General features: G+C 45.6%; 2 protein-coding genes across 3 annotated transcripts in view; both read right to left on the reverse strand.

Moving 5' to 3' along the window:
* AUNIP (aurora kinase A and ninein interacting protein) overlaps nt 1-15,952 on the reverse strand; it is a 27,416-nt gene extending 11,464 nt beyond the window's left edge. For both annotated transcript variants that reach the window (XM_011981608.1, XM_011981607.1), the window contains exon 1: nt 15,780-15,952. In XM_011981608.1, the coding sequence (XP_011836998.1) occupies nt 15,780-15,857 (78 nt within the window). In that variant the 5' untranslated portion in view covers nt 15,858-15,952. The remainder of the gene's footprint in view (nt 1-15,779) is intronic.
* A 2,008-nt stretch (nt 15,953-17,960) lies between these two features.
* PAQR7 (progestin and adipoQ receptor family member VII) overlaps nt 17,961-23,208 on the reverse strand; it is a 43,446-nt gene continuing 38,198 nt past the window's right edge. The window contains exon 5 of the mRNA XM_011981616.1: nt 17,961-20,342. Within this exon, the coding sequence (XP_011837006.1) occupies nt 19,280-20,320 (1,041 nt within the window). The 5' untranslated portion in view covers nt 20,321-20,342 and the 3' untranslated portion in view covers nt 17,961-19,279. The remainder of the gene's footprint in view (nt 20,343-23,208) is intronic.

Here is a 23,208-nt window from a genome sequence, read left to right on the forward strand (position 1 = left end):
AAAAAAAAAAAAAAAAGGATTAATGATTCATGGGAGGAGGTCAAAATAACATGAATAGGAATTTAGAAGAAATTGATTCCAACTCTCATGGATGACTTTGCAGCATTTAAGAGTTCAGTGAAGGAAGTAACCATAAATGTGATGTAAATAGCAAGAGAACTAGAATTAAAAGTAGACCCCGAAGATGTGACTGAATTGATACAATCTCCCAATAAAAACTTTAATAGATGAGAAATTGCTTCTAATAGATGAGCAAAAAAAAAGTGGTTTCTTGCAATAGAGTCCACTCCTGGCGAGGATGCTGTGAACATTGTTGAAATGACAACAAAAAATTTAGAATATTACATAAACTTAACTGAGAAAGCAGAGACAGGGTTTGAGAGGATTGACTCCAATTTTGAAAGGAGTTTTGTGGGTAAAACGCTATCAAACAGCAACATATGCTACAGAGAAATCTTCCATGAAAGGAAGAGTCACCAAGGCAGCAAGTTTCATTGTTTTATTTATTTATTTATTTATTTATGAGACAGAGTCTTGCTCTGTCGCCCAGGCTGGGGTGCAGTGGTGCAATCTCGGCTCACTGCAACCTCTGCCTCCCGGGTTCAAGCGATTGTCCTACCTCAGCCTCCTGAGTAGCTGGGATTACAGGTGTGCGCCACTATGCCCAGCTAATTTTAGTATTTTTAGTAGAGACAAAGTTTCACCATGTTGGCCAGAATGGTCTCGATCTGTTGACCTCATGATCCACCTGCCTTGGCCTCCCAAAGTCCTGGGATTACAGGTGTGAGCCACTGCGCCCAGCCAAGTGTGACCCTTTCTTATGCTCAACAACTCTATTATCAAAAAAGAGCTGGGATCATATACATAATTCCTCTCACTATTAGAAAATGTTCTCATGGTTCCACAGCACTTAAATTCAGTTTAGCTCTTATTTTATCTTTTATCTCTTCTAATTTATCTATGAGTTTATCTTAAAGTTTTGCTTCAAACAAATATAATTCCTTTTTTTTTTTTTTCATGATTCACTATGACCTTCAACTCCAGTAGATAATTTGATCTAATTCCTTTTTTCATAATGGTCATTCTGGTCTTAAATTTGTATATGAACTCTCATGTTCCACACATTGACACACATGAAAGTATTATTCCTTTTTGCCTTGCTCCTTCTTCCTTTATGCTTCCCAGGGCCTACTCACTCTCCTCCCACTTTTAGAGTCACTGAGAGTATCATCACCAAGTCCCTCTTTCTTTTTAGTCTTTCCCAGCATTAATTTGATGACATTAGGATGAAAACCTTTCTAGTCAGCACTGTCATGCCCCACTGAGTCAGGCTGAAAGGATGACTCTACCTCATAAGCACGCCCTAAGGAGGACTGTTTAAGAAGTGTTACCAAGAAAAGCTATCAGGGGTCTCATCATTATACATCTCCAACTCTGTTGAATTAGTAACAAAGTATTCATTCAAAACTTGCTTCAAAGCTGTCTTAGTTCTCTGCAGAACTAAAAACACACTACCTTAGTTTAGGATCTCATAAACTCTTGCCTAGCCCTAAACTATGACAATAGTCTCTTAGCTAGTCAGTCCTTCATTCACCACCTATTTCAATTCATCCCCCACATAACCTCTAGATTAATCTTAAAGGACAGCTGTGATCACGTCATCTTGCTCAAAATCTGTCAATAGTTTCTCTACTACCTGTAATATAAAGTGTAGACTCACACTGCACACATTGATGATTCCAGTTTACCTTTTTCTCTACTACCAAAAGCCCTCCATGCATCCTGTAACATAATACCCAACTACATGCCAGTACCTGTTGATGGCCTCCAACCTCCTCATTTGTATGCCTCATGGAGAAAGGCATTTTTCACGCCCAGCTCGGAAACATACTCTTCAGCTTATCACCAAGCATTCCTGATTCCCCCAGCCATGTGTGGTCTCTTCCTCTTCTGAACTGGCCATTTATCACTTGATGTCTCAAAACTTATCATCCTGCAAAATCCCGGCATCAGCATGTGATCCACATACCTTTTTCCTATCCTGCACAGAACTTAATATAGCTTAATACACATAATAGGTATTCGATTCAATAAATAGGTAGATATGCAGGAAGGATTTCCCATTTTCGTTTTATTTACAGCTACTTATTACATATTCAGCACAACAGCAATAGAGCTGACAGAAAACACTAAGGCTTTTCTAGTGCTGTGATCCAAGCTAAGATGAACTCCTGTCACTATAATTGATGTCACATATAAGGTCCAGAACACAGATAGGATGGAAGTGTACACCCACTGAGAACTATGAAGTTTTCTATCCCAAAGTAATCTAACAACACAAAATTATTGCAGGAATCTTCAAGAACCACCCTGTATTGGTTTTTCATCTAAACCTCATGAAAACTCAACAGGGAAAAGAGAAAAGCAAATTTCTTCTATCACAATTCCTAACTGGAGACCTGATATATCTACATCCACTGGCATTACTAAGTCTCATAAAAGGGTGCTCCCAACCAGGCGCGGTGGCTCACGCCTGTAATCCCAGCACTTTGGGGGTCAAGGCAGGCAGATCACTTAAGGTCAGGAGTTCGAGACCAGCCTGGCCAACATAGTGACACCTCATCTCAACTAAAAATACAAAAAAATTAGCCAGGCATGGTGGCATGCACCTGTAGTCCCAGCTACTTGGGAGGCTGAGGCAGGAGAATCACTTGAACCCAGGAGGTGGAGGCTTCAGTGAGCAGAGATTGCGCCACTGCACTCCAGGAGGCAACAGAGCAAGACTCCATTTCAAAAAAAAAAAAAGCCGGGTGAGGTGGTTCACACCTGTAATCCTAGCACTTTGGGAGGCCAAGGTGGATGGATCACCTGAGGTCAGGAGTTGAAGAACAGCCTAGCCAACATGGTGAAACCCTGTCTCTACTAAAATACAAAAATTAGCCAGGCATGATGGCGGGTGCCTGTAATCCCAGCTACTTAGGGGGCTAAGACGGGAGAATCTCTTGAACCTGGGAGACAGTGGTTGCAGTGAGATCGTGCCACTGCACTCCAGCCTGGGCAGCTGAGCAAGATTCCATCTCAAAAAAGGGTACTCCCTGCTAATGAGATTTTTTTCACTTAAAGGACATAATGCATGCATGTCAGAGGTCACTGTACATTTACTCTCAGTTTTGCTCTAATAAGGACTACTTATTGAAGATCTGTTTAAACCTTCTCTCATTTTAAGTACTTCCATTATAGCAGTGGCTGCATGTGGCTCTCTCAGTCACACAGACGACAGTCCTATAAAAGAAAGACGAACATTTTGCCTCAACTGAAATGCAGTGGAGGAGGAATCCTCACTCTGGAGCAAATCCTGAATCCCCCTGGAAAGTGTTAACTTCAACAGAAGTATTGTAGTATATGTATACAATCAGCAGCTATATACCTGTTCTCCCAATTTCCAAATACTACTTCAAGTCATATTTTCTATTTTTATTTTTCTCTATCCTTTACCTACTCAGGTACCAATTTCTGGCTGCTAAATGTAATCATATGTGAAGATGCAAAAGGGCTTTAAAAGACACTGAGAGCTGGTCCAAATAACTGGACCAAATTATAGTTTAAAAAATAGTTTTGTTTTCTTTTGTTTTGTTTGAGACGGAGTCTCGCTCTGCCACCCAGGCTGGCCGGATCTCAGCTCACTGCAAGCTCCGCCTCCCAGGTTTACGCCATTCTCCTGCCTCAGCCTCCCAAGTAGCTGGGACTACAGGCGCCCACCACCTCGCCCGGCTAGTTTTTTATATTTTTCCGTAGAGACAGGGTTTCCCGTGTTAGCCAGGATGGTCTCGATCTCCTGACCTCGTGATCCACTCGTCTTGGCCTCCCAAAGTGCTGGGATTACAGGCTTCAGCCACCGCGCCCGGCCGGTTTTTTTTTGTTTTTGTTTTTTTTTTTGAGATGGAGTCTTACTCTGTCACCCAGGCTGGAGTGCAGTAGTGCGATATTGGCTCACCACAACTTCTGCTTCCTAGGTTCAAGCGATTCTGCTGCCTTAGTCTCCCGAATAACTGGAATTACAGACGTGTGCCACGATACTAGCTAAATTTTTTTTTGTATTTTTAGTAGAGATAGGGTTTTACCATGTTGGCCAGGCTGGTCTCAAACTCCTGACCTCAAGTGATCTGCCCACCTCGGCCTCCCAAAGTGCTGGGATTAAAGGCATAAGCCACCATGCCCGGCCTTAAAAAACATTTAAGCAATCCCCTACTAAGCTTATTTAGGTCCTTCTTGAGTGTATATATACTTTTATATATATAATTATAGAGACGAATAAACCAAAATAAAAATAAACAACTGGCCAGATACAGTGGCTCACACCTGTAATCCCAGCAGTTTGGGAGGCACATCACTTGAGCTCAGGAGTTCAAAACCAGCCTGGCAACATGGTGAAACCCGGTCTCTACCAAAAAGCCAGGTACAGTGGCGCACGCCTGTGGTCCCAACTACTTGGGAGACTGAGGTGAGAGGATCCATTGAGCCTGGGAGGCGGAGGTTGCAGTGAGCCAAGATCATGCCACTGCACTCTAGCCTGGGTGACAGAGTGAGACCCTGTCTCAAAAATAAAATAAAATAAAATAAACAACTAAAAATAAACTTTCAACTTCTACCATCCTGGACTAAGTCCTTGTTACTTCTTATCCAAACTTCAGCAGTATCCTCCAAATACCCCTAGCCTGTCAGGATACTATACACTCTCAAATAACCACTAATGGGTTAATCTTCTTAAGAGATACCTCCCATGACAACAAATTCCAACAGCATAGCACTAGTTTACCCTCCTAAACTCACCTTCAACTCCGGGGAATAGTCTACATGTTAGCCAAATTGAATTACTCCCTATGTAGTAAAGAATCTTGGCCAGGTACGGTGGCTCGTGCCTGTAATCCCAACACAGTAAAACCCCGTCTCTACTAAAACTACAAAAAAAATTAGCCGGGGTTGGTGGCACACACCTGCAATCCAGCTACTTGAAAGGCTGAGGTAGGAGAATCGCTTGAACCCAGGAGGCAGAGGTCGCAGTGAGCCAAGATCGCGCCATTGCACTCCAGCCCAGGCAAAGTCTTTTTGAAACTCCATCTCAAAAAAAAAAAAAAAAATTCTTACCCAAGGAGAGGCCTGGAAGCTCCTGAGAGATAATCTCTAAATCCTTGGAATGTCCCACCTGGTAGCAGTGTTGTTTTGTTTTGTTTTTTAACCTGGGAGCCTTGGGCCACACCAAATAATCTATGCTAACAATGTGATTTATAGAGGGGTCTTTAGGCCATGCATTATCAGCATGACCTCTATAAGGGCTGAAAACTAAGGTCAGCCAGGAAGGTAAGTCAACCACATGCATGTGACCGAGCCCCCAAAACAACTCTGGACATCAAGGCTCAGGTAAGCTTCCATGATTGGCAGTACTCTGTGTTTACTGTTACATATCACTGCTGAGAGCAGTTGGCATTGTCTAATCCTTCACTGGGAGAAGGACGCTGGAAGATTCAGGCTTGGGATTCTCCTAGACTTGGCTCTCTATGCCCCTGCCATTGGCTGATTTTCATTTGTATCTCCTCACTGCAATAAACTGTAACCATAACAGCTTTCGGTGACTTCTGTGAGTACTTCTAGCAAATTATGAAACCTGAGAATGGTTGTGGGGACCTCCAAACTTGCAGTTGGTGTCAAAAATTATGGTGGTCTTCGAGACTCCTTAACTTTTATTTCGTGTTTCACAAACATCCCTTATACTTCCTGCTTCTGTGGCACTATTCATATTGTCCCACTGCACTCCCATTGCTTTCCAACAAAATCTGGCCCTTCGTTTAAGGTCTAACTCTTCCACAAAGAGTCTTTCTTTTCATTTTAACAGCTTTATTAAGATACAATTCACATACCATAAAATTTGCCCATTTAAGTATATAGTTAAGTTTTAGTATATTTATGAAGTTGTGTAATTATCACCACATCTAATTTTAGAACAGTTCTCATTTCCCCCAAAAGAAACCCTCTAGCCTTAGCAGTCATTCCTCACTCCCATCCCACCCCAGGCCCAGGAAATCACTGACTTTCTTTTCTACGGATTTGCCTATTCTGGACCTTTTATGTATCATACAATATCTGGTCTTTTGTGACTGGCTTCTTTTACTCAGCCTGATGTTTGGAGGTCTATCCATGTTGTAGCATGTATCAATACTTCATTCCTTTATATTGCCAAATAATATTCCATTGTATAGATATATCATTTTGTGTTATTTTGTTTGTTTGTTTGAGACACGGTCTCACTCTGTCACCCAGGCTGGAGTGCAGTTACACGATCTTGGCTGACTGCAACTTCCGCCTCCTGGGTTCAAGCGATTCTTCTGCCTCAGCCTCCTAAGTAGCTGGGATTACAGGTGCTTGTCACCATGCCTGGCTAAGTTTTGTATTTTTTTGTAGTAGAGACGGGGTTTCACTATGTTGGCCAGGCTGGTCTCGAACTCCTGACCTCAAGTGATCCACCCACCTCAGCCTCCCAAAGTGCTGGGATTACAGGTGTGAGCCACTGCACTCGGCCCTAGATACACCATTTTGGTTACCAATTGATGTTCATCAGTTGATGACTACTTGGATTGTTGCCACTTTTTGGCTATTATGAGAAATGCTAAGAACATTTGTGTGCAAGTTTTCATGCAGACATATGTTTTCCTATCTCTTGGGGGTACATACTTAAATGGGCAAATTTTATGGTATATAAATCATATCTCAATAAAGCAAATTTTATGGTATATGAATCATATCTCACTTCAGTCTGGGTGACAAATTGAGACCCTGACTCAAAAAAAAAAAAAAAATTAACTGACCATAAATGTAAGGGTTTACTTCTGGACTTTCAATTCCTTTGGTCTATAATATGTCTATCTTTATGACAGTATCAAACCATCTTAATTACTGTAACTGTATAGTAATTTTGAAATCAGTACATGTGATTCCTCCAACTTTGTTACTCTTCAAGCTTGTTTTGGCTTTTCTGGATCCCTCGGATGTCATGAATTTCTGGATCAGACTGTCAGTATCTGCAAAAAGGACAAGTGAGATGTTGATAGGGATTGCACTGATTCTGTAGATCAATTGGGGAGTATTCCTATCTTAAGATTAAGTCTTCTGATCAATGAACATGTAATGTCTTTCCATTATTTACATTTTTAATTTATTTCAATGAGTTTTATAGTTTCCAGTGTATGTCTTGCAATGTTTTGTTAAATTTATGCCTAAGTATTTTATTCTATTTGATTCTACTGTAAATGAAATTATTTCCTTAGTTTCATTTTTTGGATAAAATCCTACCATATAGAAGCATAATTGATTTTTGTATCCTGTCACATGGCTGAACTCATTTTTTCTAATTTTTTAAGTGGATTCCTTGGGATTTTCTATATAAAAGATCATATTTTCTCCAAACAGATAATTTTACTTCTTCCTTTTCAATCTGGGTATCTTTTATTTCTTTTTCTTGCTAAATTTCCCTAGATAAAATCTCTAGTGCAATGGTAAACAGAGTGGCAAGATCTTTGTCTTGTTGCTGATCTTAGGAGTGGAAACATTCGGTCTTCTTAAGTATGATGTTAACTGGGTTTTCATAGATGCCCTTTGTAAGGCTGAGAAAATTCCCTTTTATTCCTGGTTTGTTGAGTGTTTTAATCACAAAATGATGCAGTCAAAATGCTTTTTCTGTGTTTATTGAGATGATTATGTGTTTTTTGTATTTTATGCTATTACTATGGTATATTAATTGGTTTTCAAATTTAAACCAGCCTTGCATTCCTAAGATAAATTCCTCTTGGTCATGATTTATAACCCTTTTTATGTGTTGCTAGATTTGGTTTGCTTGCATTTTGTTGAGTATTTTTGTAACTGTATTCATAAAGGATACTGGCCCATAATTTTCTTTTCTTGTGATATCTTGGGTCTAGTTTTAGCATCAGAGTAATACTGGCCTCAAAATGAGTTGGAAAGTGTTCTCTCCTCTTCTATTTTACTTTTTTGGGAGAGTCTGAAGGATTGGTATAATTCTTTAAATGTTTGGTAGAATTCACCAGTGAAACTATCTGGACCTGGACTTTCCTTTGCAGGAAGTTTTAAAATTACTAATTCAATCTCTTTGTTATAGGTCTATAGACCAAAGGGATTGAACTGAAAGTCCAGAAGTAAACCCTTACATTTACAGTCAGTTTATTTTTATCTATTTCTTCTTGAGACAAGTTTGGTAGTCTGTGACTTCCTAGGAATTTGTCCATTTCTTCTAAGTTATCTAAATGTGTTAGCATACAGTTGTTTATAGTATTATCTTATAATTATTTTTATCTCTTTTTATTTTCTTTTTTGAGATGTAGTCTCACTCTGTCACCCAGGCTGGAGTGTAATGGCACAATCTCGGCTCACCTCAACCTCTGTCTCCCGGGTTCAAGTGATTCTCCTGCCTCAGCCTCCCGAGTAGCTGTGACTATAGGTGCATGGCACCATGCCCGGCTAAGTTTTGTATTTTTAGTAGAGATGGGGTTTTTTGAGCCACCTCACCTGGCCTCTTGGTGACTGATTGAGACAAGGTCTCACTGTGTTACCCAGGCTGAAGTGCAGTGGCTCAGTCACCACTCAATGCAGCCTCAACCTCCCTGGGTTCAGTGATCCTTACACCTCAGCCTCCTGAGTAGCTGCAACTACATGCCCCACCACACCAGGCTAATTTTTCTAATTTTTGGTAGAGACAGGGTCTCCCTGTGTTGCCCAGGCTGGTCTTGAACTCTTGGGCTCAAGGGATCCTCCCACCTCAGCCTCCTAAAATGCTGGGATTATAGGTGTGAGCCACTGCATTCTCTTTTACTCTTGTTCAGTCTAGCTAAAGTTGTGTTGAGTTTGTTGATCTTTGCAAACAACCAACTTTTGATCTTCATTTTTTTTCTTTACTATTTATTTTCACTCCAAATTGTATTATTTCCTTCCTTCTGGTTACTATGGGTTTAGATTGCTCTTCTTTTTCTAGTTTCTTAAGGTAGAAGATTAGGTTATTTGAGATTCTTTTTTTTTTTTTTTTTGAGACAGGAGTTTCACTCTTGTTGCCCAGGCTGGAGTACAATGGCATGATCTTGGCTCACTGCAACCTCTGCCTCCTGGGTTCAAGCAGTTCTCCTGCCTCGGCCTCCTGAGTAGCAGGGATTACAGACGCCTGCCACCACGCCCAGCTAATTTTGGTATTTTTAGTAGAGATAGGGTTTCACCATGTTGGCCAGGTTGGTCTGAAACTCCTGACCTCAGGTGATCCACCCACCTCAGCCTCCCAAAGTGTTGGGATTACAGGTGTGAGCCACTGTGCCTGGCCGAGATTCTTTTTAATAAAAGTATTTACAGCTATAAATATCCCTCTTAGCATAGTGTTAGCTGCATCCCATAAATCTTGGTGCATTGTGTTTTTCTTTTCATTTATCTCAAAGTACTTTCTATTATAATTTTCCTTTTGATTTCTTCTTTGACCCTTGGTTATTTAGAAATGTGCTGTTTAATTTCAACCTATTTGTACTTTTTCTTCTGTTACTGATTTCTACTTTCATTCCATTATGGAGAATATACCTTGTATGATTTCCATCTTTCTAAATTTATTGAGATTTGTTTTGTGACCTAGTATTTGTGGAGAATGTTCCATGTGTCATGGAGAAACCTATGTATTCTGCTGTTGTTGAGTAGACTGTTCTATATTTTTATCTGTTAGGTCTACCTGGTTTACAGTATTGTTGAAGTCTTTTTTTCTTGTTGATATGCATAATTCAAAGCGGGTATTAAAGTCTCCAAATATTGTTCACAAAATCGTTCTTAACATTAGCTGTACTGGCCGGGCGCGGTGGCTCAAGCCTGTAATCCCAGCACTTTGGGAGGCCGAGACGGGCGGATCACGAGGTCAGGAGATCGAGACCATCCTGGCTAACACGGTGAAACCCCGTCTCTACTAAAAAATACAAAAACTAGCCGGGCGAGGTGGCGGACGCCTGTAGTCCCAGCTACTCGGGAGGCTGAGGCAGCAGAATGGCGTGAACCCGGGAGGCGGAGCTTGCAGTGAGCTGAGATCCGGCCACTGCACTCCAGCCTGGGTGACAGAGCGAGACTCCATCTCAAAACAAACAAACAAACAAAAACAAAAACAAAACAAAAAATAAACATTAATCTCACACAGTTTCTCACGGTGGTTGGCTTGGTGGTTATGGCTCAGGGTCTCTCATGACGTTGCATTCATGATGTTGGCCCAGGCTACAATCATCTGAAGCCTTAACTGGGGCTGAAGGATCCACTTCCAAGATGGCTCACTAACATGGCTCTGAGCAGGCTTCATGTAGCAACATGGAAGCTAGCTTTTCCCAGAGTGAGCAATCAAAAGAGGTCATAATGCCATTTATGACCCAATCTGAAAAAATCACACACCATCAGTTCCCGCAATATTCTGTTCATTAGAGGCAAGTTACAGCCAGGCGCAGTGGCTCACGCCTGTAATCCCTCTGGGAGGCCAAGGCCGGTGGATCACCTGAGGTCAGGAGTTTGAGACCAGCCTCACCAACATGGTGAAACCCCGCCTCTACTAAAAATACAAAAATTAGCCAGGCGTAGTGATGCACGCCTATAATCCCAGTTACTCGTAAGGTGAGGCAGGAGAACTGCTTGAACCTGGGAGGTAGAGGTTGCAGTGAGCCGAGATCACGCCACTGCACTCCAGTCTGGGCAATACAGTGAGACTCCATCTCAAAAAAAATAATAAATAAATCAATATATAGCAAGTTACCAAGTCCAATCCAAACATAAAGGCAGGAGAATGAAGCTCCACCTCTTGAAGTGAAGAGTGTGGACATATTTTAAAACCATCACAGTCCACCTTCTGGCCCCAAATTACTTACATTCTTCCCATATGCAAAATATACTCCCTTCCAAAACTCTACAAAAATCTCATCTCTTTACAGCATTAGCTTAATATCAAAGATACTAGCATCTAAAACAGGTACATGTGAAGTCCAAAAGTGTAGTTTAAGTACAGTTCCTTTAGATCTGCAGGCCTGTGAACTAAAGACAAATTATCTTCCCTCATACATCTAACATAAAATTTGGAACAAGCATAACTGTTACAGACATTCTGTTCAAAAAGGGGGAAATAAGAGGTACAAGTGGGTCACCAGTCAATGGCAATTCTGAAATCCAGCCAGGCATTTATTATCTCACAACTTCTGTGCATGAAGAATTTGGGTTAAGCCTAGATGGGTGGGTCTGTCTCACAGTCTAGTGAGGTTGCATTCAAAATATCAACCAGAGGTGCAGTATCCAATTTCAAGATAACTCCCTCACTCACACAACTGTTGACAAAATGCCTCAGCTCCTCACTGCATGAACCTCTCCACAGAGCTGCTTGAGTGTCCTCACAACATGACAGCTGGCTTCTCCCAAAGAGACAATGAAGCTAAAGCTGCAATGTCATTTATGACCTAGATTCAGAATTTTTTTTTTTTTAGATGGGGTCTTGCTCTATCACCCTGTCTGGAGTGCAGTGGTGCAACCTTGGCTCACTGAAACCTCCATCTTCCGGCTTCAAGCAATTCTCCTGCCTCAGCCTCCTGAGTAGCTGGGATTATAGGCACCCGTCACCAAGCCTGGCTAATTTTTTTATTTTTAGCAGAGATGGGGTTTCACCATGTTGGCCAGGCTTAGACTCAGAATTCTAACACTATAACCTACCACATTCTAGTCATCGGAGTCACTAAATACTGTCTGTGCTCAAGGAAAGGGGAATTAAGTTCTATCTTTTAGAAGGAAAAGTACTGAAGAATTTGTGGACATATATTAAAACTGCCACACTCCTCCACCCATGATAAACTTTTTTTATTTTTTGTGGAGTTGGGGTTTCATTATGTTGCCCAGGCTGGTCCCAAATTCCTGGCCTCAAGTGATCCTCCAGCCTCAGCTTCCCAAAGTACTGAGATTACAGGAACGAGCCACAGCCCTATTTATTATTTTTTAAACAAACATATATTACTTTCATAATATAAAAACAAAATGACTAGTATACATACAAGGCCTAAGTAATGAGGCCAAATGGGTAGTTCAAATTAGGAGAGAAGCAAACTCACTCCAAACATAGACCACTATTGTCTACTGGCCAGACTACAAACTACTTATTCTCTCATAAATAGCAAACAATTCTGTGTAGAGATCAAGTGGGAAGAGGCATATTTTCAAAAACACAGCCACTAGCTACTGCCCATCCATCCCTGACATTAAATCTCAAAGGACTGTATGCCTATTTGATAGCCACTCTAGGAAGAGGCACCTTGTGAAAGGGAATCTTTAGTACTCTTCTCTGGGTTGGAAGTCAGAGTAATAGATAATAGTCAGGAACCAAAGATTTTAATGAGTATCTTTGGGAATCAAGTAACAAGAAGGAGAAATGGTGTTAGTGAGTATGGTCATAAGGTCCAGGCCTCCAGAAATCAGAGTAAGGTAAGGGCCTAGAGATGTTGGAGGATTCCATACCTGCCATGCACTACATCAACAACACAAATGTTTTCACCATAACACTGCCAGGGAAAAAGGTAGGATTTGGGGGTATAAGAATTATAAACAGACCAAGCACGGTGGCTCATGCCTGTAATCCCAGCACTTTGGGTGGCTGAGGCAGGCGGATAACTTGAGGCCAGGAGTTCGAGAACAGCTGGTCAACATGGTGAAATGCTGTCTCTACTAAAAATACAAAAATTAGCCAGGTGTGGTGGCACATGCCTGTTATCCCAGCTACTCGGGAGGCTGAGGCAGAGGCTGCAGTGACCCGAGATCACGCCACTACACTCCAGCGTGGGTGACAGAGCAAGACTCCAAACAAAAAAACAGAATTAGGCCGGGCATGGTGGCTCACACCTGTAATCCCAGGACACTAAGGCAGGTGGATCACCTGAGGATGGGAGTTCAAGACTAACCTGACCAACATGGAGAAACCCCATCTCTACTAAAAATACAAAATTACCAGGGCAAGGTGGTGCATGCCTGTAATCCCAGCTACTCGGAAGGTTGAGGCAGGGGAATTGCTTAAACCTGGGAGGCGGAGGTTGCAGTGAGCCAAGATCGCACCATTGCACTCCAGCCTGGGCAACAAGAGCGAGACTCCTTTTCAAAAAACAAAACAGAATTATAGACAGAGAGACAAATATTGGCTCTCCTCTTCCCTGTGGAATATTCCCTTTCTCTCTCTCCTGAACTCTTCCTAATTCTATTTTTGTCTTCTTTCTAAATTAAACTGGTGGCTGGGTGCAGTGGCTCACACCTGTAATCCCAGCACTTTGAGAAGCCACAATGGGGAGATCACTTGAGCTCAGGAGTTCAAGACCAGTCTAGGCAACACAGCAAAACCCCATCTCTACAAACAAAAAATACAAAAAATGAGCTGGGCTTTGTGGTACTATGCCTGTAGTCCTAGCTATTTGGGAGGCTGAGGCAGGAGGATCACCTGGAGCCCGGGGACAGGACTGAGACTGTAGTTAGTCGTGATTATACCACCACATTCCAGCCTGAGTGACAGAGATCCTGTCTCCAAAATTAACAAATCAAAGTAGTATACAAGTTTCTCACCCATCCCATATCATTCAAGAATCTATTCTAAGGGTACAAACGGCATATTCCTAATTCAAGGAGTAATAAATAGCTACTGTACATTTTGATCTTTTTTTTTTTTTTTTTTTTTGAGACGGAGTCTTGCTCTGTCACCCAGGTTGGAGTGCCTTGGCACTATCTCGGCTCACTGCAACCTCCACCTCTCGGGTTCCAGCAATTCTCCTGTCTCAGTCTCCCGAGTAGCTGGGATTACAGGCGCCTGCCACCACGCCCGACAAATTTTTGTATTTTTTTTTACTAGAGATGGGGTTTCGCCATGTTAGCCAGGTCGGTCTCCAGCTCCTGACCTCAGGTGATCTGCCCGCCTCGGCCTCCCAAAGCACTGGGATTACAGGTGTGAACCACAGCACCCGGCCATTTTGATAATTTTTTAAAAAATAAAACGAACGGCCAGGCACGATGGCTCACACCTGTAATCTCAGCACTTTGGGAGGCCGAGATGGGCGAATCATTTGAGGTCAAGAGAGCGAGAGCATCCTGGCTAACACGGTGAAACCCCATCTCTACTAAAAATACAAAAAATTAGCCGGGCATGGGGGCGGGCGCCTGCAGTCCCAGCTACTCGGGAGGCTGAGGCAGCAGAATGGCGTGAACCCGGGAGGCGGAGCTTGCAGGCAGCCGAGATCGCGCCATTGCACTCCAGCCTCGGCAACAGAGCGAGACTCCGTCTAAAAATAATAATAATAATAATAAATAATAATAAAACGATCAAATTTTTCATCTATAAAACCAGGATAATGACAAAATCTACTCTATTGAATTTTGGTGAGTACCTGCCATTGATGAGTCCCGGCAAAGTGCCTGATACATAGAAAGCACTCAATAAAGGTCAGGTATTGTTGTTATTATTTATACACCTCTTTTTTTCCCTGTAAGATTGTGAGCAACTTGAGAGCAAGAATCTTGCCCCTAGTGTCTGTTTTGAGCCTGTTTCCGTATGTAAAATGGGTATCATTACACTATCTACCATATATAACTGTACCAAACAAGATAACATACCTAAAATACTTAGCACCAGCATAAGACGCTCAATAAACATGAACGATTATTATCTCACACTTTTGTTTCTTTTTTTTTTTTTTTTTTGAGACGGAGTCTCGCTCTGTCGCCCAGGCTGAAGTGCAGTGGCCGGATCTCAGCTCACTGCAAGCTCCGCCTCCCGGGTTCACGCCATTCTCCTGCCTCAGCCTCCCGAGAAGCTGGGACTACAGGCGCCCGCCACCTCGCCCGGCTAGTTTTTTGTATTTCTTAATAGAGACGGGGTTTCACCGTGTTAGCCAGGATGGTCTCGATCTCCTGACCTCGTGATCCGCCCGTCTCGGCCTCCCAAAGTGCTGGGATTACAGGCTTGAGCCACCGCGCCCGGCCTTGTTTCTTTATAGAAACTGAAGAGCATCTTGCCTAGGTGACAGACCTGAGTGTGATTTCCAGCTCCTTCTAGTTAGGCGGGCCTAGGTTAGTTCCTGAACCTCAGTTTCCTCATTTCCAGTAAGAATGACGACACATATAACGCATATTCAGCATCGAACGCAGTATCCGGCACCCAGTGACTGCTCAGTAGATAGGACGCCAGCTCCCCTTCCCATAGCTTCTACTCTTCCCCTCAGAGTTACCGGTTCTTGGCAGGTAGAAGGCCTGCAACTTGGCAAATTGGGTGGAAACAGACCCTGGGGTGAGAATTTCCCAAATTTGCATTCGCATGCATCTCCCAATGCTCCAGCATCTACTAGGACGTCTCGCGGGGACTCCGGCCTCCTTGGGAGCTGCTCAGTTAAACTGCTCCGGGCGAACTTTCCCTCCGCCTCTCCCACACCTGAACCCTCGCCGCCCGTCCCTGCGCACCGCTCCTCCATATCCCTCAACAGCACGCTCCTTTCTTCCGTCCCTCCCACCCTCTCCAAGCCCCATTTTTCAACCTTCTTCAGACCCCAATCCCTCTTGCCTGTGAATCCCCAATGCTGTTCCCTCTGTCCCCGACTTCGCTTCCAGCACCTCCGGGTGTCCCCCAAACTCCTCCCGTCTTACTCCTCCCGTCTTATACGCCTCCAGGCCCTACCTTGTCCCCAACGCCCTCTCATCCCCCAGCGTCCCACCTGCACTTTCCGCCTCTTTAGCGCCGCCGCGTCCAGCCACACGCCGCAGGCCTCCTCCTCGGGGCCTGTCCGCCTCATGGCCGCTGAGGAGACCAAGCCGGCAGGACGCCGGCTCACGCTGCAGACACCTCAGCAAACGCCACTGCCGCGGACGTTCGGATCTCGCGCCAACGCTGGGGGCGGGGCTACGTCGCGACTGCCCCGGGCGTCAGCTCCGCCCCGGCAAGGCCCCCGCCCCCAGCAAGGCCCGCTCCCTTCGCTGTGCCCCGCCCACTCACTAACCTTCGCCGCCGGTCCTTGAGTGCTTGCGGCGCCTTTCCCTGCGCCGAGGAGTGCGTTTTCTTTCTGATCTGTTCATTCAAGAGCGGATTTCGGAAACTGCTGTGTGAACGGTTCTCCACAGCCTCAGAAACGTACATTTTCTTTTTGCTGCATTGAAAACTTCTTACAGTAAATACAATAACTACCCCGGGCTTAGGAATTTGTTCGTGTCATCGCTGAATCTTCGCGATCACCCCAAGAAGGAAGTGGCTGATACGAGATCAGGCCCGTAGGCTCCAGACCAGGGGTCCTCGCCCTAAGTGGTTACTAGACACTCGAGTGTGCGAACAACTTTGGTAATTTTTTTTTTTTTAATGTAAGCGTAACTACGAAGCCACATGGAAGAGGATTTTGAAAAGGTTAAAATTTGGGGTCCAAAACTAGCTTTCAGTCCTGCTTTCACTGTTTACTGTGCCTTGGATTTTAAAAGAGGATCAAATGAAGTTTGTGAAAGCACTTTGTGAATTCAGAAAACCCCTTGGAAATGCAAAAATGCTGGCACCCCACCCATCCTTCTGTCCCTAACCACAATCTACATAGATGGAATATATGTATATTATATGTAATTTTTACATATTGTGTGTGTATATATATATATATAAAAATTTTTTTGAGACAGAGTCTCTCTGTCGCCCAGGCTGGAGTGCAGTGGCAGGATCTCAGCTCACTGCAGCCCCGCCTCCTGGGTTCAAGTGATTCTTCCGCCTCAGCCTCCCTAGTAACTGGAAGTACAGGCACACGCCACCACACCCAGCTAATTTTTGTATTTTTAGTAGAGATGGGGTTCCACCATATTGGCCAGGCTGGTCTCGAACTCCTGACCTCGTGATCCGCCCGCCTTGGCCTCCCAAAGTGCTGGGATTACAGGCGTGAGCCACCGTGCCCGGTCAAAAATTTTTAAATTTTTTTTTGTCGGGGGGAGGATCAGAAGCTCAGCCACCTCTTGCCCAGTCTGCAGCAGGTCAGCCAGGAGCCTCACCCATCTCTGCAGCCAGAGCCTGTCTTCACTGTGGACAGAGCCATCTCGCTTTGTCCCCCAGGGACAGTCTCGCTCACTGCAACCTCAACCTCCTGGGGTCACGTGATCCTCCCACCTCAGCCTTCCAAGTAGCTGGGACTATAGGTGTGCACCACCACGCCTGGCTAATTTTTGTGTTTTTAGTAGAGATGGATTTTTGCCATATTGGCCAGACTGGTCTCAAACTCCTGCCCTCAGCTGATCTGCCTGCCTCAGCCTCCCAAAGTGCTGGGATTACAGGCGTAAGCCACTGCACCTGGCCTATATTAAAATATTGATATACACATATTTTACGTGTGTGTGTGTATTTCGTAAGGTCCCCCACGATATTTTAGCAGTGAAGTGAAATTTCTAATTAATTTGGGTTTTCTTATCTTCCCAATTTTCCTTCATTGTATATATATTGCTGTGTACTATGGAAAAAGCAATATTATAAAAGTTAACATAACATACTCCTTTGGTGCGCATGCGAGGGGGCTCAATATGCATGGTGGAGTGTGCACGCCTCTGCCCCCTTCAGTAAAAACAAAAAAACCTTCCTTAATTGAAGAACAAACAAAAGTCTTTGTCAGATTATAAAGTGGGATTATATATATTTTAAACACATTTTAACTACTTCTAAAACTTTCGTAATAAAACTGCCCCCTACTCCCTTACCAAACAAATTTTGTATATATAGATATGGTATATAAGGCCCCAACCCCATCCCCCAGCAAAGATAAAACAAGAACTGCTCCCTCCACCCTATGTCCACTCCCAGGGGCCCCAACTTCCTCCGAAAACCTCCTCCAGTAATGTGAGCAGGGGCCCCTCCCTGAACAGGAGACAAAAAACAAAGAGGCGGCTACTGTCACAGTCACTTTATTGCATCCAGGCCATAATCCAGACCACCCCAGCCCCAGCCCCACTTTTCCTTCCGCACCTCTGGGTCTCTGCACAAGTTTCCCTCTGCCTGGAATGCCCTTCCTATTCTCCATCTGCAAACTCCTATTCACACTCCCCAACTCAAGACCCTCAGGGTCCCAGGCAGCACAGGTTAATCCCTCCTCAGCACTTCCCTTGACAGTTCATTCTGGTATCAAAGCCTTTGTCGGCCAGGCACGGTGGCTCATGCCTGTAATCCCAGCACTTTGGGAGGCCAAGGCGGGCGGATCACCTGATGTCAGGAGTTCGAGACCAGCCTGACTAACATGGAGAAACCCCATCTCTACTAAAAATACAGAAAATTAGCCAGGCATGGTGGTACATGCCTGTAATTCCAGCTACTCGGGAGGCTGAGGCAGGAAAATCACTTGAACCCAGGAGGCAGAGGTTGCAGTGAGCCAATATTGCACCATTGCACTCCAGCCTAGCCAACAAGAGCAAAACTCCTTCTCAAAAAAAAAAAAAAAAAAAGTCTTTATCATCTTGCATTGATCCTCAGGGCCCAGCGGTGACCTGCCTCTGAGCAGAGGCCCAGGCCATTTATCCATTCAACACTGAATAGATAAATGAATCCTTAACAAGGGAACCAGGAAAGAAGCTGGGAACAGGCTGTGTGGGACACAGAAGCCAGAGCTAGAAGATCTGGGACTCACTGTCTGGGATGGTGACTGAAGGGGTATGAAGCACTGGATGGGACCCATTTCTGTCTGGCACAATCTACTACCTTTGGGGTCTCTCTGCAGCGCCAACACTTGTGGCTGGGCTTCAAGGGACAGTAAGATCCTGCATATATTTTGGGCCTGCCCCTTCCGCATCCAGCAATGAAATCTGAGTAGAAGTGGGTTGCCAAGGCCTACTCTGGCTCAGCTCAAATCTGACTCTGGCCTAAGTTTCACCTCCTGCCTAGACAATCTAGAAGCCCCAATCCTCACCAAGCTGATCCCCAGCCTCACCCCAGTGAGTGGCAGTGGAGGGGCAAGCTGGAGTGGCCCACATCTTTAACTCTTTCCCTCTCCCTGGACAAGGAGCTGGGGCAGGCCCAGAAGTGGACCCCAGCAACTCCCAGCCAATCCGTAAATCCAAGAATTGGCCAGTGACGCCCTTGAGTTGAGTGGTGCACAGAGAGTCACTGTGGGCCAGACACAAACAATTTTACCAGGACTTGTTCCCACCTGGAGCCAAGCCCAGACCCCTGTCCCCCGACAATACCTCCCTCCCTACTAGATGCCAGCCCCCTTCACTTGGTCTTCTGATCAAGTCTGCGCTGTACCAGCTGGCTCAGGAGGAACGCGGTGAGGACGCTGCTGCCCACCGTGAGCAGGAAGAGACCAGAAAAGTTGTGAGGCCAGTGCATGTGCAGAGGCTCATAGATGGGCCGTCGGGCCTCATAGTCCAGTGCCACAGCCTCCAGCTGAGCCAGCGTGCACAGCACCAAGAAGATGTGGAAAAGTTGGTGGCCCTGCCCGAAGACATGGCAGCTGCCAGGGAACCAGCGCTCGGGCATGAAGGTAGAGAAGAAGGCAGCAGCCAGCAGAAAGAAGACCACCTGGCACTTGTGGTAGAGAAGAGCTGGGTCATCTATGGCAGGGTCGGAGGACACGAAGATACGATGCACCACAGGACTGATGTCCAGTGCGTAGGCCAGGGCGGAGGGCACTTCCTGGCATGTGCGGCCCAGCAGGCCTGGTTTCTGGATGTATTTGTTATAGCAGGAGCCAGTGCAGGAAAGCCAGGCGAGAAAGGCAGCCATGGGCAGAAAAACGGCCTGCACCCGGGCATGCCAGGAGGGCTCGATAGCATAGTAGAAGTGTGCCAAGGCACTACCAAACTGGTACACGGCCACCCCCACGTAGTCCAGGAAGAAGAAGCTATAATGCCAGAACTCGGACTTGGCCTGCAGGAGATGAGCCAAGGCACTGAAGGAGAGATAGGTGAAAGAGGCAAGGACAATGATGAAGAGGGGCAGGGCGTGTGGGTCTCCCCAGAAGTCCACAGTCTCCACAAAGAGGGCCAGTCGCAGCAGCAGCACCAGGGCCGCCAGCAGGTGGGTCCAGACATTCACGGCCTCATTGTGCTGCTGGAACAGTGTGCGGAAGTAGAAGCGCCAGGTCTGATGCAGCGGCCGGTAGCCCGCATAGATGTACGGCTTCCAGAAGAGCGGTGGCACCTCAGCTCGGTCCACCGTGAAGACAGGCTCTGGCTGCAGAGATAGCTGAGGCTCCTGGATGACCTGCCGCAGACTTGGCAGGAGGTGGCTGAGCTTCTGGGCCATGGCCATGGCTGTGGGCCTTGGCAGGGAGCTGGGAGAGAGACCAGAGCAAAGTCAGGGGCCTGGTGTCCTCACCCCCATGAGCAGCAGCTGGGGGGCTCTGATGCCCAAATCCTACTCCCTCCTCCCCAGTGGCCTTATCCTTACACTGGGTTTAAGAATAGAAGACTTGTCCTATGGAATTCCTCATTTCTGACCTCATGAGAGCAAGGATCCCAGGTACCTAGAACAGTGCCTGACACATAGTAGGTGCTCAATAAATGTCTAAGGAATGTATTAATTAATAAGGCTCCCTGCCTCGTTAATTTCCTTTTCGGTCCAGGCTCTACACAGCAGCACCAGCTGTTTTCTCTCCTAAAGAACAGATCTGGCCATGTGAAACACATGACAGGGGTCAGGCTCTCTCAGCCCCTGTGTTCACGCCACCATTAGTGTTCATCTGGTGGCAGTAATGACCTTGCTAACAGACCCACTGCCTCTACCTATCTAGCTCCTCGAGAGTGGCCAGGGTCCCCTACTGACCCTCCACTACCCTGCATGACCTGGTCCCTGCTACCTTCTCCAGTCTTGTTGTGTAACCACAGTGCACTTCAAATCCAGTCACAGTGCCACCAACCCCTGGACTGCGCTTTCACATGTCTGTAGCTTTATACAAGTCGCTCCCTCTGCCTGAGACATTTTCCTCATCTCGCCTACTAGGCGAACCCCTATTCATTCCTCAAAAACCTATTTCTTGGCTAGGCATGAGGCCTCACCCCTGTAATCCAAGTGCTTCGAGAGGCCAAAGCAGGAGGATTCCTGAGGCCAGGAGTTCAACACCAGCCTGGGCAACATAGTAAGATCCTATCCCTACAAAAAAGTTAGCCAGGCGTGGTGGCATGTGCCTATAGTCCCAGCTACTGGGGAGGCTGGAGCAGGAAGATCCCTGAGCCCAGGAATTGGACGTACAGTAAGCTATGATCACACTACTACACTCAAGCTTGATCAAGTTTGCTCTCAAGCAAGATCCTGTCTCTTAAAAAAACAAAAAAAACATTTCTTCTAAGTTGCTTTCCCTGGCCTCCTGAACCTCCTACGATGACCCCTCCACTTGAGTGCTTATCATCAGACCATCCTTTGACTGTTATCACACTTCTCATGATTGTTCATGTGAGCTCATCAAGGGGAGGCAGTTTGTCTCATTATTTTGTGAATCCCTGGTGCTTAGCAAGTAGCTGGCACTCAGTGTTGCTGAATGAAAGAACAACATGGCCAGGCACAGTGGCTCACATCTGTAATCCCAGCACTTCGGGAGGCTGAAGCGGGAGGATCACCTGAGGTCGGGAGGTCGAGACCAGCCTAACCAACATGGAGAAATCCCGTCTCTACTAAAAATACAAAACTAGCCGGGTGTGGTGGCACATGCCTGTAAGCCCAGCTACTTGGGAGGCTGAGGCAGGAGAATTACTTGAACCTGGGAGGCGGAGGTTGCAGTGAGCTGAGATCACACCATCGCACTCCAGCCTGGGAAACAAGAAGGAAACTCCATCTAAAAAAAAAAAAAAAAAAAAGAACAACATGACACCATTCTGATAATACTTCATATCCTTCCAGGCCCAACTCAAAAGACCACTTTTTTCCTGAAAGTACCCAGTTAACAACTGATGAACCATACCCCCACTCTCAAAATCCCCTCTCCAGACCCTCCCCCAACTGCCCATGGTTGCTAGTTCCAAATAAATCCAATATAATCCCTTACCCTGGCATTCAAGGCCCACATGACCTGCTCCTACTACCCTCATTCCCCACCTAACCCCAATGTCACACCCTGTGCCACCTTCCTTTCCCTGCACTGAAATCCTTTAAGGCCAGTACAAGCTGCCACCTCTGGGGCCTACTTACTGCTCCCCCAACCCCACTTTCCCCTCACCTATAATGGGTTACACAGTTTAACCTTGATTCATTCATTTAGCAAACACTTACTGAGCCCTTCTTTGCCTCAAACCCTGTGCTGAATGGGACAAGGAACAGAATGGAAGATTTGATCCCTGCCCTTATGAATGTCATGATCTGGCAAAAGATATAGAAACAAAAACAAATCACAGCAAATGCTCACACAGCACCTGCTAGAAGCTTCCCAGCAACGCTGAGAGGCAGACACTATCATTATTCCCATTTTCCAGGTAAGGAAACTGAGGTACAGAGAAGTTAAGTGCCTTGCCCAGCCACCTAGCCAGGAAGTAGCAGATGGCACAGGCATGCTCTGAACTCAAGTCTGTTTTTTTGTTTGTTTTTGTTTGTTTGAGACAGAGTCTTGCTCTGTCACCCAGGTTGGAGTGCAATGGCTCAATCTCGGCTCACTGCAGCCTCCACCTCCTGGGTTCAAGCAATTCTCCTGCCTCAGCCTCCCAACTAGGATTATAGGTGCCTGCCACCACGCCCAGCTAATTTTTGTGTTTTTAGTAGAGACGGGGTTTTACCACATTGGCCAGGCTGGTCTCAAACTCCTGACCTCAGGTGATCCGCCCGCCTTGGCCTCCCAGAGTGCTGGGATTACAGGTGTGAGTCACAGCACCCGGCCTTGTTTTATTTTTAGATTACGTCTTGCTCTGTCCTCCAGGTTGGAGCACAGTGGTATAATCACAGCTCACTGCAGCCTTGACCTCATGGACTCAAGCAATCCTCCTATCAGCCTCCCAAGTGGCTGGGGCCACAGGCACATGTTCCCATGCCCAGCTGATTTTTTTTTTTTTTTTTTTTTTTGAGACGGAGTCTCGCTGTGTCTCCCAGGCTGGAGTGCAGTGGCGCAATCTCGGCTCACTGCAAGCTCCGCCTCCCAGGTTCACGCCATTCTCCCGCCTCAGCCTCCCAAGTAGCTGAGACTACAGGCGCCCGCCACCACGCCCGGCTAGTTTTTT

Source organism: Mandrillus leucophaeus, unplaced genomic scaffold (assembly GCF_000951045.1).
Source record: "Mandrillus leucophaeus isolate KB7577 unplaced genomic scaffold, Mleu.le_1.0 Scaffold23, whole genome shotgun sequence".
NCBI classification, from domain to species: Eukaryota; Metazoa; Chordata; class Mammalia; order Primates; family Cercopithecidae; genus Mandrillus; species Mandrillus leucophaeus.